This window comes from Eschscholzia californica, unplaced genomic scaffold, assembly GCF_041429995.1.
Source record: "Eschscholzia californica isolate CP2 unplaced genomic scaffold, dmEscCali1.0.p SCAF_5, whole genome shotgun sequence".
In the NCBI taxonomy this organism is placed as follows: Eukaryota; Viridiplantae; Streptophyta; class Magnoliopsida; order Ranunculales; family Papaveraceae; genus Eschscholzia; species Eschscholzia californica.
In genome coordinates, this window is record NW_028238472.1 from 16,358,721 (window position 1) to 16,376,706 (window position 17,986).

General features: G+C 37.1%; 1 protein-coding gene across 2 annotated transcripts; it reads right to left on the bottom strand.

The window, feature by feature from the left end:
• Nucleotides 1-13,159: 13,159 nt before the first annotated feature.
• On the bottom strand, nt 13,160-17,625 carry LOC147537462 (casein kinase II subunit beta-1-like). Of its 2 annotated transcripts, none has more exons than XM_086641621.1 (5): nt 17,126-17,625; nt 15,547-15,765; nt 14,683-14,792; nt 14,424-14,586; nt 13,160-13,761 (listed from the first exon to the last, which is right to left on the bottom strand). In XM_086641621.1, the coding sequence occupies exons 1-5, from the start codon at nt 17,367-17,369 to the stop codon at nt 13,631-13,633; spliced, it is 867 nt and encodes a 288-aa protein (XP_086497747.1). In that variant the 5' UTR covers nt 17,370-17,625; the 3' UTR covers nt 13,160-13,630. The 2 variants fall into 2 exon arrangements, with proteins under 2 accessions (XP_086497747.1, XP_086497746.1); XM_086641620.1 differs by having other exon boundaries at nt 14,421-14,586.
• Nucleotides 17,626-17,986: the final 361 nt, after the last annotated feature.

Sequence of the window (17,986 nt, forward strand, 5' to 3'; positions counted from 1 at the left end):
GAGTGGTTATTAATGTAAATGATATTCATGTGTTTTCGGAATTAAAAAGGGGCGGGGCGGTAAGGCAGTGGAAAAGGATTTCCATTTAGCTATATAAACTTAACACCACATTGTTTCTCCGAGTGAAAATCATCACATCATTGTTCCTCGTATTTTTTTTTTATAATGAAATTGACTTTCGCATTTATTCATTCAATAGAATTCAACATCACATGATTATCTTTTTGGATAACATCCTTTATACAATTAGGTGGAGTAAGTCCCATCCATAAGTTGTTAATACAATTAGGTGGAGTAAGTCTCATCCATAAGTTGCTTACATTGTTCTCAAAAGCATATTTTGCTAAAGAATGGGTTGCATTGTTGCCTTCTCTAGAAACAAATTTGAAGATGGTGAATTGCTAGTTCTAGCCCAAGTAGTATCGATCTACACTCTGATTCCATGGATGTGTTTGCTAGAAACGTTTTTGTTTCACAGAATAATACTCTCCTTGGTGGTTTCTCGCTATACATGTTGTTGCTCCTTGATCTGCCGAGAAAGCGCCATCAACATTGATCTTCACTACATTCGCTTTTGGTGTTTTCCATGGTTCTGAGACGAAGGGTAGTTCTCTGGGATTTAATGACTCAACCTCCTTTTCTTGGTGATCCTCATAATCAAAATACATTTTCGTTGTTGTTGTTATTATCCACGACTCGTCTAGTTTTACTCCATCAAATATTTCTTGATTTCCACATCTGCCACAGCAAGTACATGCCCAATTTAATCCCTTCAACGTTTCATTTTTTATTCAACCATTCTTTTATCATTTCTTGAACTGAATGATTTTCCTCTGTACGTAACCCCAACGGAGATTTGAACCAGATTTCTTTACTGAATTTACACCTTAAGAAAAGGTGGTCAATTAATGTTTCCACATGCTCGAAACAAAAAGCACATAACTTGGGCTATGTTGTATTGAATTTCATTGATATAGACTTCACCGGTATTGCATTGTTTAAAACTCTCCATATGAAATAAAGTACCCTTGGAGCTAAGCTCTTGTTTTGCCAAAGTTTACACCATTGGAAGTCGACAGTGATGCTTTGTTGGTTGGAAGGCGACGTTTGCTCAATCGTGATTGTTCTATAGAGATTTTGATGAAAATTCTCCCTTCTCTGTAAGAGTCCAAATGACTTTATCTTTTCGCCGGATTCTAGATATAGGGATCTTGAGTATTTCATGCGCCAAAATATCATCAAACCCCTTCTAACTAAGGTTTGATTCCAACTATAAGTATCCTGATCAATAAGGTCTGATACTAAGAATACTTGTGGGGCTTCTTCATCAAGCAAGTTCCTTCCCGGCTTGAAGTTTAAAATGGTGGGAACCCATGGGTCACTCCATACTTTTATATCTTGCCATCACCCACAACAAAACATCTTCTTTTCTCAATGTAGCTTCTCGTACTCATCATGCTTTTCCATGTGTTAGTGGCTAATGATGGGCTTTTATGCTCCAAAAAATTGTCCTATTTGATATACTTAGCCTTCAACGGATTGACCCAAATTGATGTGGGTTCGTTTAAGAATCGCCACGCAAGTTTTCCAACCAACGCCATGTTTACACTACTCTAACCCCTGATTCCGAGTCCACCTTCTTTCAAATTCTTCTTCAATTTATGCCAACCTACATACTTCATCTTACTTTGATCGATTTCATTCCCCCACCAAAATGATCTTTGATATTTTTCCAGTTCATTTATTACCCTTTTCGGCGCTATATTAGAGGACAGAAAATACATCCATCCTGACAGTTTGTTCGATACTTTCTGAATAATAAAATCGTAAGAGCAGCACAAGTGTTTCGGCTTCAGTAAAAAATGTCTCAGATACTTATTCGAGTCTAGCATTTCTGTAACTCCTAGGATTGACATGATTTGGTTCTTCTTGTCTGCAGGACTGTTTCGGCTGAAATGGATTGCAGATTTTTGGTAATTTATCAATTGCCCGAAGTATTCTGGATAACTATTTAGTATCTGCTTCAGCTGGTCGCCATTATCTTCTGTAGCCTGCCCAAAGAAGAATAAGTCATCTGCAAACATCAGATGACTAATAAGAGGGGCGTACCTGTTAATTTTTAAACCATTATATATCCCTTCATGTTCAGCTTTGTCTATTAATCTGCTGAGAATTTTTTAGCAAAGTATAAAGAGGTGTGGGCTTAAGGGGTAACATTGCCTAAGTCCTCTTTCACTTCGAAATTCGCCTTTTGGTCTACCATTGACAAGGACTTAGAAGGTGGTTGTTGACACACAACTCAATATCAGGTCATGTGTGTTGTCTTTGATTCCGACTAATTGTTGCACCCTACTCAAGAATTCCTAATTTACTCTGTCATACGCCTTTGCCATATCAACCTTCAACGCAAATGATTCAGATTTTGCTGATGTTTGCTTTAAGAAGTGAAAGATCTCCTGAGATATGATGATGTTATCTACTCCCAGGGACAAAAGCATTTTGGACCTGTGAAATTAAATTAGGCAAAAGACAACTGATTCTCTTTGTTAGAATCTTGGTAATGACTTTATATAAAACATTACACGGCGATATTGGTCGAAAGTCTGTAAGGTTTTCCCGATTATGTTTCTTTGGAATTAAAGCAAGAAACGTATGGTTTAGCCTGTTCGGTAAGGTACCTGTTTCGAATATACCTTTTACCTGTAAAGTTACATCGTCGCCGATAGTATTCCAACATTTTTTTTAGAATAATGCTAAAAACCCATCTGGACCAGGTGATTTGCATGATCCTATCTCGTTCAACACACTTCGAATTTGTTCTTTGGTCGGTGGAGCACCAATACTTTGGTTTTGTATCTCTTCTAAAGGTACTGAGTTGGGAGTGAAGTTATGCGGCAGTGGTGCAGTTGTCTCAGCTCTGGAAGCCTCATAGAAGTGTGAGACTAATATGTTTGCAATCTTTTCTGGATCAGAAGACCAATTTCCATCAACTAACCGAATGTTGTTGATTCGATTTTTTCTACGTCTGTTCAAGACTGATAGGTGGAAGAACTTCGTGTTCCTATCGTTATCTGTGGTCCAACTCTTCTTCGCTCGTTGTCCCCAGAATTTCTGTTCCATGATATATAATTCTGATAATTTTGCTTACTTTTTGTTCTTCTTCAACGAGCTCTTGTGTTGGCTGCAGTTTTTGAATTTCTAAAAGTTTTCTTTTTGTTTCCTCTACTGTATAGAATATATTTCCCACTATATTATTGCTCCATAGCTTAATTCTCTTTGCTAGATCAGGAAACCTGTTTTGAAATTCTCCTCTTGTTTCAGTCCACTCCTTCTCAATCATCTGCAAAAAGTTGGAGTGTTGAGCCCAAATGCCTCAAAGCGAAAGGGGGGGTTACCTCTTAGTTTTATTTTCGATAGATTGAGAATTATTGGTGCGTGATCGCTGTGAAAACGGGGCAGATGTTTTACTTGTGCATCAGGGTATTTCAACCTCCATTCTATGCTTGTAAATACTCTGTCTGGCCTCTCTCTAATGTGAAATTCTGCGTATCTTCCGTTTGCTCGAGTATAGGCAGGTTCAGAAAAACCAATGTCAACGAGATTACAATCACTGATCATGCTTCGAACAAAGTTGCAGCTCTATTGTCAAATCCCGAGCCTCAACATTTCTCTTTGTTATTTTGTACAGCGTTGAAATCCCCTATGGCGCACCATGGGTTAGTCTGCTCATAACTAAATGATCTCATGAACCCCCAAAACTGTTCTCTATCTTTTGTATTTATTGGACCATAAATACACAACATGTCCCATTTGTGAAGCTCTCCATTTAATTCAACTTTGACGTGTATGTGGTTTTTAGAAGATGTAATAACTTTGATCTTTGTGTCGTCATCCCATAACAACCAAAGACCCCCCGCTCAGTCCAATAGATGGCACAACGTAGTAGTTTGGGTACTTAATCTTTGTAATCCATTTGTTCGATGAGATTTGTGAAAGTTTAGTTTCTGACGAGAAAACTATGGCTGGTTTAGTTGCGCGGAGGAATGAGTTGAGAGTGACTAAATTATCGGGGCATTCCCCACCCCCCGACAATTCCAACTGAAGACTAACATTGATCGAGCAACCTTATCGGGTTTGCCGCCACTGCCCCCGAGCTCATTGTTTCCACAATCTTTCAAGGTTTTTTATTTTGACCCATTTCATTGTTAAAAGCTTTGTCTCTGTCTCTTTTTGAAGTTGTGTGACTCATCTTAGTAGTCATAAGATGGTCTCATGCTAATCGTTTCCACTTCTTTTTCTCCTTGTTGATTGTTAATTATTTCCATGCTTGAGTTACTTATTTCTTTCACTGAGTCCAGCCCTGAGTTACTTATGTCTTTATCGTATCTCTGACTCAGATGGTGCTGGGGTTGGTTCCACTAAGAGAATATTCTCAATGAGCATATTATTATTTCCTAATCCCTCGTTTCCTCCATGGTTTGTGATTGACATTGATTTCCTGGAGTTTACTTTTCAACAGACTTTCCTGAGTTATGAAGTTTCTTACTTTTGCTAATTCTCTGTGAATTTTGGATGTGCCTCAGATTGCGACGATTCGGTTTCCGATTCTGTCCCATTTAAAACTTGCAAGTTACCAAAATCTGCTTGCTAAGATTTTCCATGTGATTTGCTCATTGATTCCTCTCCCTGTGCCGGTGATTGAGCGTACTTCCGGTAGGCGTAGGTGTCTTCTCCAGCGTTAGCCTTTCGATGTTTGTAACCTTCTGCATTTCTTTGGCCTTTTTTTGGAGTTCCTTGGACCAATCTTCTGATATAGCTTCGAGTAATTGGGATCGAATTTCACAATTTGATGATGTGACCAATTCTTCCACAGAAATGACATAGCTTAGTCAATTTCTCGTATCTTATGTCAATTTTGCAATTCATACCATTTGTAAGGCTCCTTTGTGATATCAATCTCAACTTCGGCTCTTGCATATCTTCCCCATTTCACTGAATGTTCTTCCTTAATGATCTTTGTTTTAACTATTTGAGAACAAATCTTGTATACAGCTTCTTTTGTAAGGTAACCTATAGGTAAACCATAGAGTTGTATGTTGAAGTCTACTTTGTTAAACAAGTAGTCTGTTGGTGGTTTGTCTTTTCCACATTTCTCTATTATGAGTAGATCATCATGAATATGCCAAGCTGATCCTTCTAGTATAATATGCAAATCGTTCAGTTTCTCGAATTGGATTAAATATGATTCACCATAGAATTCTTTAATTGTTATTTCACCCGAGGGTTTCCACATTTTGAGTACTATGTCTTTCAGAACACTCAAGGAGAAAGTCTTCTTTGTTATGAGTTGGACTCCTATAGTTTTCCTCCAATCAGAAGATGATTTTGCACCTGCATCCAAAAGGGGGACTTCAACAGGTCTGGTGTTCTTCCTCAATAGAGAACCCATTAACTTCACTACTTCATAATCTATTTCTTCCTTTGATTTTTGACTGGATCTTTCTTGGTGTAGGTTTGTTGGTGATGAAGGTCACTGCATCTTGAGATTAGGTTAATCTTTTCACCAAAACTACTGCAGGTTACAGGTATGGTGGTAGAGAACCTAGAGGTTCAGAGAGGACGCCATTCCGGCGCAGAGAGGTTCCATCAACCAAACCACATAAATTTCTCGTATTATGTAGTTGTTTACTTTCTTTACTGCTTTCTTGATTGCTTGTTTTTCGTCATAACACCTACTACTAATTTCTTCTCGATCCCAAAACACATATTAGCATAAAATCTTTAGGCTTTCTAAACAAGGGCAAAAATGCTGAAATAAAATATCAAACTAAATAAGGAATTACACCTTCAACGAGGACAGAGCCGTTCAACCTAAGTACTTGGGCTTAGGACTGGCTACCACACAACCCAACCCTCGAGCCAGAACAGAATGGGGATCCGCCACCCTTCAGACTATGTACATATTCTGATTACAAGAAATGACTCTCTCACGAGTTCTACAGTTCTAGAATTCGAAGTTTTTGGTAAATCTGTATTAGTTTAACCTAACATCCCATAAGATAACTGATACCAAAAATCGCATATACTTCCAAGTTCCAACACAAATTAAAGTTGCACTATTTCATCAAAATGGAAACCTGGTACACAATCTGAGACAACATATATAAGTCCTATCCCTGGATTCAGAGCTAGTTAGGATCTTTAACTTCAAAGCAAAATCAGAAAGTTAAATCCAAGACTAAATATCCTGACAATACAGGGCAACTTTACATAGTAAAATCACAGAAAATAACTCTAAGAAGGATAGGCTAAATTGAAAGTAAATAACTTAACATGGGCAGGTTCTTTTTATCTTCTTTTTTCATTTTGCTCATTTTTAGTTCCTGTTTCATCGATTCGACAGGATAGCAGACAAGTTGTTTTCAGATACTTTCCAGTAATATCTAAAATACGTGAATCATTTTGAGGCATTAATCGGATCTACCTGGGAAGTGAGAACAACATCACATGGAAGCTTGTTGGCATATCAGAAGTCAATATAATAGAGATGAATAGCTTCTATACTCATTGTTTGTGGAGCTTGAAGCCGAAAACCCTTGGAACGTAGCTTTGAGATGCTTTTTGTGGCTTCAGGTGCCCATATGTCATTAGGAATAGATGAGGAAATGTTGTTCCAAAATAAGCTCCATCGATATCTAAATCCAGTTAGGAAAGCACAATGAAGAGGTAAAAATGCTGAACATCAATAAATCATTATAAATAATATGCACTCCGGATCTGCCCATTATAGAGGTCGACCAGCCTAAGTGGACCGGCCGGATCTGCCCTTTTAGGGCATATCTTGGCCGGCCGAATTAAGGAAATCAAGAAAAATGGAAACTAGCTGGTTTCTATTTTCAACTATTTCCTAAATCTTATTCAAAAGGACATTTAGGAAACCTAATTAGGGTGGGAATCTACCTTAGGGTTCTATATAAAGTCTCTGAAGACTTGAATAAGGTGTGGAGAATTCTCAAGAAGCTCTCTTATTCTACAACATCAAGTAGAGTAAGTAAAAGAGAATTAGTCCCAACTATCTATTTAGTCAAAGAAGAAGTGTTATTCATCTAACCACCATTGGAGTTCTAGCAAACAACAAGGTAGGAGATCAAGTTGATTGTTCGATGTCTCAAGTAGAGGAGCTACAATTGGAGCTCTTGGTCTTCTCAAGCGATTGGAAAGGTTCGAGGGAAAACTGCTAGCGACTAAGGTAATCACCAAACTAATTAACTTAGTTACGTTATTAGCTTGTGCATGAGATCCTGGGAATACTAGTGTTAGACTTTAGATGTCTGAGATTCCGCTTAGAACACTAGGAGACACCATAACCCAACATAATTGTCCATCAATGTCCACAGATATCCACGTATGTCTAGAAATATTAGTACAATATATTATTTTATATGATTAGACAATACTAATAGTATTAAAATAATAGATTTCCACCAATTGTCCATTAATATTCACAGATGTCTACAAAAGTCGAATTTTTTTTTTTAAATAGTAGTACATATATATATTATTTCATATGATTAGACAATACTAATTATATAGATGTCCACCAATTGTCCATCAATATCCACAGATGTCTACAAAGTCGAAATATATATTTTTGATATATTAGTACAAATATATTATTTCATATGATTAGACAATAATGATAATATTAAAATGATAAATGTCCACCAATTCTCATTCAATCGTGAGATATAATAATAATAATAATAATAATAATAATAATATCCACTACACATTTTGTCTTTAGATTCAATATCTTGAAATGTCTCCAGGACATTTTGTCTATGGACCAAATGTCTTGAAATGTCTCTAAACCATTTTGTCTTCAAACTCAATGTCTTGAAATGTCTATAAAGACACTTTGTCTATGCATAAATGTCCGGAAATGTTTACGGGACATTTTGTTTGTAAATGTCCTCCAATGTCCTAAACCACTATCACCCCCTTAAAAATCCTTAATAAAACACTAGAAAATATGTATGTTTTCTTGGGAATATTTGTGATAAATGCTTCCACATCATCTCAGAGATTTAAGTTGAGTTTTGCAAAACATCATTGCTTGGAGACGAGGCCATACCTTTAAGAGCTGAATTTCCTGACTTAAGTGAACACTTTACAACTGAGAGGGTATGTTTTCTTACTTACGTATCATATATTTTTTCAATACTCCATTTGTACGAATTGATAGAAATATTTCTCAAATTTTAAAGTTTTTCGAGTCAAGATAGTCGTTGTTGACTGGTGCACGGAGAATGAGAAGAAAAATCTATTCATCCTATATAGTTAAAAGATCCGGAAGAAATAAAAACGATAAAGGCAAAGGGCCATTCAGTCTGCTGAGGTGTTTTAGGGGTGTTATTGTCCTTTTTCTATCAGAGTAAAATGTTTAGAATACGTCACAAGATTCAAAACCCTCGAAAGAGAGCATTATCAAGTATCAAAACCCCCCCGAAAGAGACTTCATTGTCAAATTCATGTACCATCAAAACCCCTGAAACAGTATCGGTTCTCTGCTACTGTTTCGAGAAAAACCCACAAACAATAGCAGTTCGTGGGCTGAAACAATAGCAGTTCGTGAACAGATGAATTGATCGAAGTCGTCCAAGCAAATAGTTCTAGCTTGCCTTCTTTTATGTTATTCAAGAAAGGTGAAATCTCATTTTGAGATCGCGCGGATAACAAAGATTCATTTTGTGGTCGCACGGACGACAATCATCATCTCCAACTTGCAAGCACCTCATCTCTATCTTCAAGAAACAAACAGTGGACATCTACCTTTCTTTCATACTTCCCCGCACTCTCACAATCATCATCTCCAACTTGCAAGCACCTCATCTCTATCTTCAAGAAACAAACAGTGGACATCTATCTACCTTTCTATCGTACTTCCCCGCACTCTTACAATTTTGAAGAAACAACCATTTTGAACCAATATTTGGTCAACATCTCCATGTTGAAACATGATCGAAACTTAGACGAACTTTCCTTCTTCTGGTACAAGGTGCTAGACAGACATATAGAGAAAGATGAAAGAAAAATAATAGAAAAAAGAGAAAAAAAAAAGAAGGGAGATATATTCAAGATAAAAGAGGAAGAGAGGAGAGGTCTGGAAAGAAGAATAGTGGTGGTGCAAAAAAATAAGAAAAAATTTCTTGTAGAAATTTGGTTACTGATCGATCATAGGCAAGCAGCAACAGCTATCAAATAGTGAAAGAGAAAGGGGAGAACGAGTTAAATAATTTTGGAAACGTTTGCAACAAAGAAAGGGAAATATCCGATGTTAAGTTTGACAAATTGAAAGATTGTATTAGAGAACCGAATTATAACACTGGATAAGATTAGAGCTAAACTTTTAGTTGACCACAAATTAAATACCAAATTAGAATTAAGCCTTTAATTAGATGATGGAAGTACTAATAATGTTTCAACAAAAAAAAAAGTACTAATAATGAAGTCACACAGCAAAGGACAGAAATAAACATGTCAGTTGGTCTCATGACCTTTGTTGGATAAAATTAATCAATGAGAATTTAATGGTAAGTCTATAAGGGTCTTAGGTTTCAGTTTTTTAATTTTCAGTCAATATTGCTTAAAATAATATTATAACAAAAAAAAAAAAGGTTAATTCCGTTTTGGCCCCCGATTTGTGACCAACTGGCCGTTTTGGCCCCGAATTGTGTCCGGCAGTTCGTTTTGGCCCCAAAAAATTTCTAAATGCCCCCAAATTTTTTCAACCTCCCAATTTTACCCCCATGGCATTTCTGTAATTATCTTTTTTTTCTTTTTATTTGTCCACCTCATCTAACAATCACCACATCACTCTGTCCACCTCACCCTTCTTCTCCGGCGAAAGGTTGCCGGCCGGAATAAAAAATTCTGGCCGGCAACCTTTACCAAAAAAAAAATTCTTCATCTTCTTCATTTCTCTCTCTTCTTCATCTCCTTCTTTCTCTCTCTTCTTCATCTTCTTCTTTAGCTCTCTTCTTCTTCTTTATCTCTCTTCTTCCTCTTTCTTTACCTTTCTTTCTCTCTAACCCCTTTCTCTCTCTCTCTATAATTCCGGCGAAGGGGATCCGCCCCTTCGCCGGAGTTATATTGAGAGAGAGAGAGGTAAAGAAAGAGGAAGAAGAGATAAAGAAGAAGAAGAGAGAGAAAGAAGGAGATGAAGAAGAGAGGGAAATGAAGAAGATGAAGAATTTATTTTTTTTTTGGTAAAAGTGGCCGGCCGGAATTTTTTATTCCGGCCGACAACTTTTCGCCGGAGAAGAAGGGTGAGGTGGACAGAGTGATGTGTCAATTGTTAGATGAGGTGGACAAAGAAAAAGAAAAAAAATAATTACAGAAATGCTATGGGGTAGAATTGGGAGGTTGAAAAAATTTGGGGCCATTTAGGAATTTTTTGGGGCCAAAACGAACTGCCGGATACAATTAGGGGCCAAAACGGCCAGTTGGTCACAAATTGAGGGCTAAAACGGAATTAACCCAAAAAAAATCATTGTTTCAAGTTGTACCAGCCTCATAAAATCATTGACCAGAGACGAAGTGTAATCATAAGTCGGAAGCACAATGCAAAATGGAATTTAGATGGCCAAAAGTCAATTAAGGAGGCAAAAAAGGGATATCCATCTGTCTAAAAAGGTTCTTTCAATGTGAGGATTAGCAAAAGTAAGGCAGTGGAAAAGGATAATGAGGGATTAAAAAGCTTTGTCTCTGTCTCCTTTTCAAGTTGTGTGACTCATCTTTAGTAGTCATAAGATGGTCTCCTGCTAATCGTTTCCATTTCCTTTTCTCCTTGTTGACTGTTAATTATTTCCATGATTTCCATGATTTCCATGGTTGAGGTACTTATTTCTTTCAGTGAGTCCAGCCCTGAGTTACTTATGTCTTTCTCGTATCTCGACTCGGATGGTGCTGGGGTTGGTTCCACTAAGAGAATATTCTCAATGAGTATATTATTATTTCCTAATCCCTCATTATCCTCCATGGTTTGTGATTGTAATAGGCCCACATTGCTCACAAAAGTGTCCAGAGACTGGGCTATATGTGTAAGCTCAAGCTTAGTAAGTACCGAAGCCTTTTGGGTAGGCTTGGGGTGCCTTCACCAAGGACAAAACCCCGTACCTGTGTGAGGTGGTTAAAGCGGGGACGATATCGGCAACTGCTAAGGCTTGGGGAGTTACAAAGTGGTATCAGAGCCGAGGACGACTCTTCGCTGAGGGTGGGGGATTGTAATAGTCCCACATTGCTCACAAGAGTGTCCAGAGACTGGCTATATGTGTAAGCTCAAGCTTAGTAAGTACCGAGGCCTTTTGGGTAGGCTTGTGGTGCCTTCGCCAAGGACAAAACCCCGTACCTGTGTGAGGTGGTTAAAGCGGGGACAATATCGGCAACTGCTAAGGCTTGGGGCGTTACAGTGATTGACATTGATTTCCTGGAGGTTCCTTTTCAACAGACTTTCCTGAGTTCTGAAGATTCTTACTTTTGCTAATTCTCGGTGAATTTTGGATGTGCCTCGATTGCGACGTTTCGGTTTCCGATTCTGTCCCATTTAAAACTTGCAACTTACCAAAATCTGCTTGCAAAGATTTTCCATGTGATTTGTTCATTGATTCCTCTCCCTGTGCCGGTGATTGAGCATACTTCCGGTAGGCGTAGGTGTCTTCTCTAGCGTTAGCCTTTCGATATTTGTAACCTTCATTAAATCTTACATGAAGTCTGCTTTAATGTTATCACTGAAATTGGGAGCGAGCATTTCTTTGGCCTTTTTTTGGAGTTCCTCGGACCAATCTTCTGATATAGCTTCGAGTAATTGGGATCGAATTTCACAATTTGATTATGTGACCAATTGTTCCACAGAAATGACATAGCTTAGTCAATTTCTCGCATCTTATGTCAATTTTGCCGTTCATACCATTTGTAAGGCTAACAGAAATAGAAGTAGTTAGCTCCTTAGTGATATCAATCTCAACTTTAGCTCTTGCATATCTTCCCCATTTCACTGTATCTTTCTTCCTTAATGATCTTTGTTTTATCTATTTGAGATAAAATCTTGTATACAGCTTCTTTTGTAAGGTAACCTATAGGTAAACCATAGAGTTGTATATTGAAGTCTACTTTGTTAAACAAGTAGTATGTTGGTGGTTTGTCTTTTCCACATTTACCTATTATGAGTAGATCATCATGAATATGCCAAGGTGATCCTTCTAGTACAATATGCAAATCGTTCAATTTCTCGAATTGGATAAAATATGATTCACCATTGAATTCTTTAATTGTTATTTCAACCAAGGGTTTCCACATTTTGAGTACTATGTCTTCCAGAACACTCAAGGAGAAAGTCTTCTTTGTTATGAGTTGGACTGCTATAGTTTTCCTCCAATCAGAAGATGATTTTGCATTTGAATCCAAAAGGGGGACTTCAACAGGTCTGGTGTTCTTCCTCAATAGAGAACCCATTAACTTCACTACTTCGTAATCTTTTTCTTCCTTTGATTTTTTACCGGATCTTTCTTGATGTAGGTTTGTTGGTGATGAAGGTGACTGCATCTTGAGATTAGGTTAATCTTTTCACCAAAACTACTGCAGGTTACTAGTATGGTGGTAGAGAACCTAGAGGTTCAGAGAGGACGCCATTCAGGCGCAGAGAGGTTTCATCAACCAAACCACATAAATTTCTCGTATTATGTAGTCGTTTACTTTCTTTACTGCTTTTTCTTGATTGCTTGTTTTTTGTCATAACACCTACCACTAATTTCTTCTCGATCCCAAAACACATATTAGCATAAAATCTTTAGGCTTTCTAAACAAAGGCAAAAATGCTGAAATAAAAGATCAAACTAAATAAGGGATTACACCTTCAAGGAGAACAGAGCCGTTCAACCTAAGTACTTGGGCTTAGGATTGGCTACCACACAACCCAACCCCCGAGCCAGAATAGAATGGGGATCCGCCACCCTTCAGACTATGTACATATTCTGATTACAACAAATGACTCTCTGACGAGTTCTACAGTTCTAGAATTCGAAGTTTTTGGTAAATCTGCATTAGTTTAACCTAACATCCCATAAGATACCTGATACCAAAAATCGCATATACTTCCAAGTTCCAACACAAATTAAAGTTGCACTATTTCATCAAAATGGAAACCTGGTACACAATCTGAGACGACATTTATAAGTCCTATCCCTGGATTCAGGGCTAGTAAGGATCTTTAACTTCAAAGCAAAATCAGAAAGTTAAATCCAAGACTAAATATCCTGACAATACAGGGCAACTTTACATAGTAAAATCACAGAAAATAACTCTAAGAAGGATAGGCTAGATTGAAAGTAAATAACTTAACATGGGCAGGTTCTTTTTATCTTCTTTTTTCATTTTGCTCATTTTTAGTTCCTGTTTCATCGATTCGACAGGATAGCAGACAAGTTGTTTTCCGATACTTTCCAGTAATATCTAAAATACGTGAATCATTTTGAGGCATTAATCGGATCTACCTGGGAAGTGAGAACAACATCACATGGAAGCTTGTTGGCATATCAGAAGTCAATATAATAGAGATGAATAGCTTCTATGCTCATTGTTTGTGGAGCTTGAAGCCGAAAACCCTTGGAACGTAGCTTTGAGATGCTTTTTGTGGCTTCAGGTGCCCATATGTCATTAGGAATAGATGAGGAAATGTTGTTCCAAAATAAGCTCCATCGATATCTAAATCCAGTTAGGAAAGCACAATGAAGAGGTAAAAATGCTGAACATCAATAAATCATTATAAATAATATGCACTCCGAAGCGAATCCTTAGGCGATCGTGGCTCAATCCATGTAATATATACTAATTGCTTTCTTATAACCGAGAAGTACTCATACTCCACACACACACACACACACACACACATATATATATATATATACACACACGATACCAATCTAGAGAGAACTTTTTATCGTTTTAGGGCTCTGAGTATCCATTCCAACACCTACCATATATACATAGTAACAAGGGTCAACCTCCCTCCCTCTCTCACTATCTCTATTCTCTCTATATATATCTTTTACTTTATCGGAAGGGAACCCTAACAAAAGGGAGTTCATAAGACGGATTTAGATTTCAGGATGCCCTATAAGAATACAAAACAAAGAAAGACTCATCTACTGGCTGCTACTACCTAAAGAATCCACTTGCAATATGTGGAAAAAGTTCCAAATTTTCAGTTGTCCCGTTAGTGCCGTAGGTTTTCTACATTCCAGCCTAAAACTCTACACAAGGAACTAAACCCAAAGAAAAAAGGAAACATGAATCACAGAATGCAATCAAAAGATGTTAATTAGAAGCAAATAGTAGAAAAAAAAAAAAAAAGATGAGGATACTGCCTTGGTATTTGGATCTGGGATAATATATATCTTCGCATTTCGGGCAGTAGATCTTCACAGTACTCGACCTTGGGATATCTGATTGTCCAACAGGAAGACAAGGTTGTCCACAGCAATGAACTCTTGGACATCTCCCAAAGTCATAGTTCTTAAACTTGTCTAACTAAATAAGTCATCAGAAGAATTTATGTTAGTAAATTAGTAGAGTATAGTTTTACAATGAATACAGTAAGCAAGAAAAATTTAAGCAAGAACTAACCATAGCAGCTAATCCTTTACTAGTTAATATGTATCGGACATGGATCAGACCATATAACATCTCTGCTGCTGATTCAACCAATTCGTTTTGTTCCTCAGTGAACATATCACCTGGGCCAGCCACAAGTAATTAAACTTCTTGCTAAAAGAAGTAAGCAAAAGAGAAAAGGAGATGGCACTATTGCACAATAAATTCCGTTTTATTTTTCTTTTCCAACTCGTGTCACAAGGATGTCGAGTTGAACTAAACATCCATTAACCATTCTGGGAATATTAGTGAGGAGTAACAAGAACTCCTATCCACAGAAGCTAAATCTATAAAAGCCTAGTTTTTTCGATTCTATTACAACTACGCGTAAATTAGGTAAAATCTATACAACATGGACAATCTATTTTAGTGGCTTTTGCCGTGTTAATATTCTCTAAATTCGTGCTAAAGGTGACTCGGTAACAGAAGCGCACATATGACATACTTGATTGAGTATGAAACTGTAAAATAGAATTACAGGATAATCAATAAATTTGGTATGTTTAAAGTTTAAACATTTTTAAATATTCGAAAGAGCATATAGACATGATTGTTTTAGTTGACAAAAATAAAGTTAGGTTTGCAAATGGTTTTATTCCTACATCATAAAAAACTGTGCAATTAAAAGTTTAAGAATTTAAATACTAAACTAACGAAGGTTCTGTCAACAAAAAAAAACTAACAAAGGTTATGTATGGATATATTATATATATAAACCAGTAAATCAACAGCCATAACATAAAAGTCTGCAAGAAGTTCAACTAATATCATGTTTGATGCAGCTATAAGCCTATAAGAGAAACCATCAAAAGGGCAGAGAGCGAAGAAAATTGATACCGTGAGAAGATTCCACATCCAGAATTAGGTCAAGTGCATAATCATAATACGGAACTTGGCTGCTTAAACCACAAAGATTAAAGTCATCTTGGATATACTCATCATCAACTTCACAGAAAAACTCATTTCCCCTCAAATTGCAAAACCATGATATCCAAGATGTGTCCTCCCCATCAGATCCACTAACATCTGACTCTTCACTGTCTGTTTCAGATTCTTCTGCAAATCACAACATTAACCTTAACTAAGTCATCAGTGCAGTCATTTTCAATTGTGATAAAATAGAATTCATTCTGTGACCAATTGAACAAAAGTATTGTTCCCATGGATTGATGCCAAAGAATCCCGCAGCATCACAAGCTAGATTAGAGATGACAATGTTCCAAGCATGTAAAAAAATGGTTGACCCCGTAGTATGATGTAGAATATTGTGGAAACTTTAAGCAATTATATGTACGGCCTAGAAACATCAAGTAGATCACAACTAAAAGCATGTAACTATGTAACTCCACTGAAACTCGGAATAGACTACCTGGAACAACTTAGACCACTGAAACTCTAAACAATTCATCCCTTAGATTCTTTTTATTGTATCATTGTTTTACTTAAGCAAGATTCCTAAGGATCTACTAGGCCGACCAAAAAACACTCACAGCTATCTTCTTCTAAAATAAGAATCCTAAGAAGTCGAGATATCCGTTCAGTCTCATAGGGCTTACAATACATAGTGAGTTGCACCATACAGCGGACAGAAAACCTATCATTTGTCCAGACAAAGAGAGAATTTTTTTAGGTGTCTCGATCCAGAGTGAAGTAAGACACTAGGGATACATCTCTAAGATATTATTATGAAGCCAACTGCGGGTTGCAACCTGTAAGTTCGCAATGAACATTATAGTTCTCCCACTAATAACAAGATCGTACTTGGTGAGTTAAACAATTGAGACCGAGATTCCACAAAACACACATTCCTAGGCTAGGATTCAAAAGTAGAACAAGATGGAAACGATATGGTGATTTTCCAATAAAGTGACTGTAAGTTCTCACTGAATACCCCTAAAGCTCTCGTCGACCCTTTGGTTCTGGTAATTCATCTCGTGGCTTTAGAATAATGGAGGTGGAGGATTTACAATGTCACACTACTAGCCTAGAGCTTAGCCTCGCTTCCACCAGTTCCTCGCATTAAAAAAGTAAATAGAAAGCAATGCTGATCTTTCATGCTACAAACCTAACAAAGGAACCTAAATGCGTCGTAAAGGACTGAAAGAAGATTCTATCAACAAAGAGATCAATCAATCAATCATCAGTCCCTTGGACTAAAAAACAGTTTAAATTAACACCCAGCTTACCCCTTAAACAGAAACTGGCTATGAGGTCCTTATTCATCACCCTAACCCATTAATAAAAACAAATCGATAGAAAAAACGCATTCATGTCCAGAAAACGAAAATCAAAATAATACAAACATGATTTCAACTGATAACCCTAACCAAGCAAATGAAAACCCTAAAAAAATTAATTAACAATGACATAAAAAAGTAAAATTTCAAGTGTAAAACGAGAACGAAAATGAACTTACCATCGGAACCCTGATTTTTGGAAAGAGAAGCTGAACGAGTGTCTCGGTGATCAGGTGGCGGTTGTTGTTTTCCAGATGAGGTAGAAGGTATAGTTAATCTATCTTTGCTGGTATTCAATCCCTTAGAAGTTGATGGTGATGATTTTTGAAGTTGCTTATCTAGGGCATCATTAATCCTCTTACGATCCAAAATACCAATCTCAGATTTCGATCCTCCTCCTCCACCACCTCTATCTCTATACATTTTTATCTAGCTTCTTATTCCCCTCTTTCTCTCTATAATTTAATCTCCTAACATGATAAATGATGAACAAAATCGAACTGTGTTTTCAGAGATGGGATATGAATAACAGCGAATGATAAAACCTAGTTTTGATCTGATTAGGAGGATAAATGAGTTGAGGAAAAATCGAATATATTGTTAAGGGAGAAGAAGACGATATTTTCTGATAAAAAGAGAAGAAAACAAGACTTCTCTTTCCCTGTTTTTTTTTTTTTTGAGTTAATTCCTATATGGCCCCCTACTTTGTGACCAGCTTCCTTTATGGCCCCCTTTTTTTCGTAAATTCAAATATGGCCCCCTATTTTCAAGTAAATGTCCTAATTGTCCTTCCTATTTATAATTTTTCGAAATAAAATTAAATACATTCCACCTCATTTCCACCTCACCTCTATCTCCACCTCACATGTCTCTCCACCTCACCTCTCTCTCTCCACCTTTCTTTCTCTCTCTCTCCACTTCTCTTTCTCTCTCTCTCCACTTCTCTCTCTCTCTCTCAAAAGATTCCGGCGAAGGGGTTACCCTTCGCCGGAATCCGTTGAACCAGACCTAAAGGTCTGTTCCGAGCAGACCCTTTGAAG

Coding starts and splice junctions, on each gene's coding strand:
- LOC147537462 (XM_086641620.1), bottom strand. CDS start 17,369: ATGTATAGAGATAGAGGTGGTGGAGGAGGAGGATCGAAATCTGAGATT. Junction 15,766..17,125: donor CAAAAATCAGGGTTCCGATG/GTAAGTTCATTT, acceptor TGTGATTTGCAG/AAGAATCTGAAACAGACAGT. Junction 14,793..15,546: donor GGATGTGGAATCTTCTCACG/GTATCAATTTTC, acceptor TGGCTGGCCCAG/GTGATATGTTCACTGAGGAA.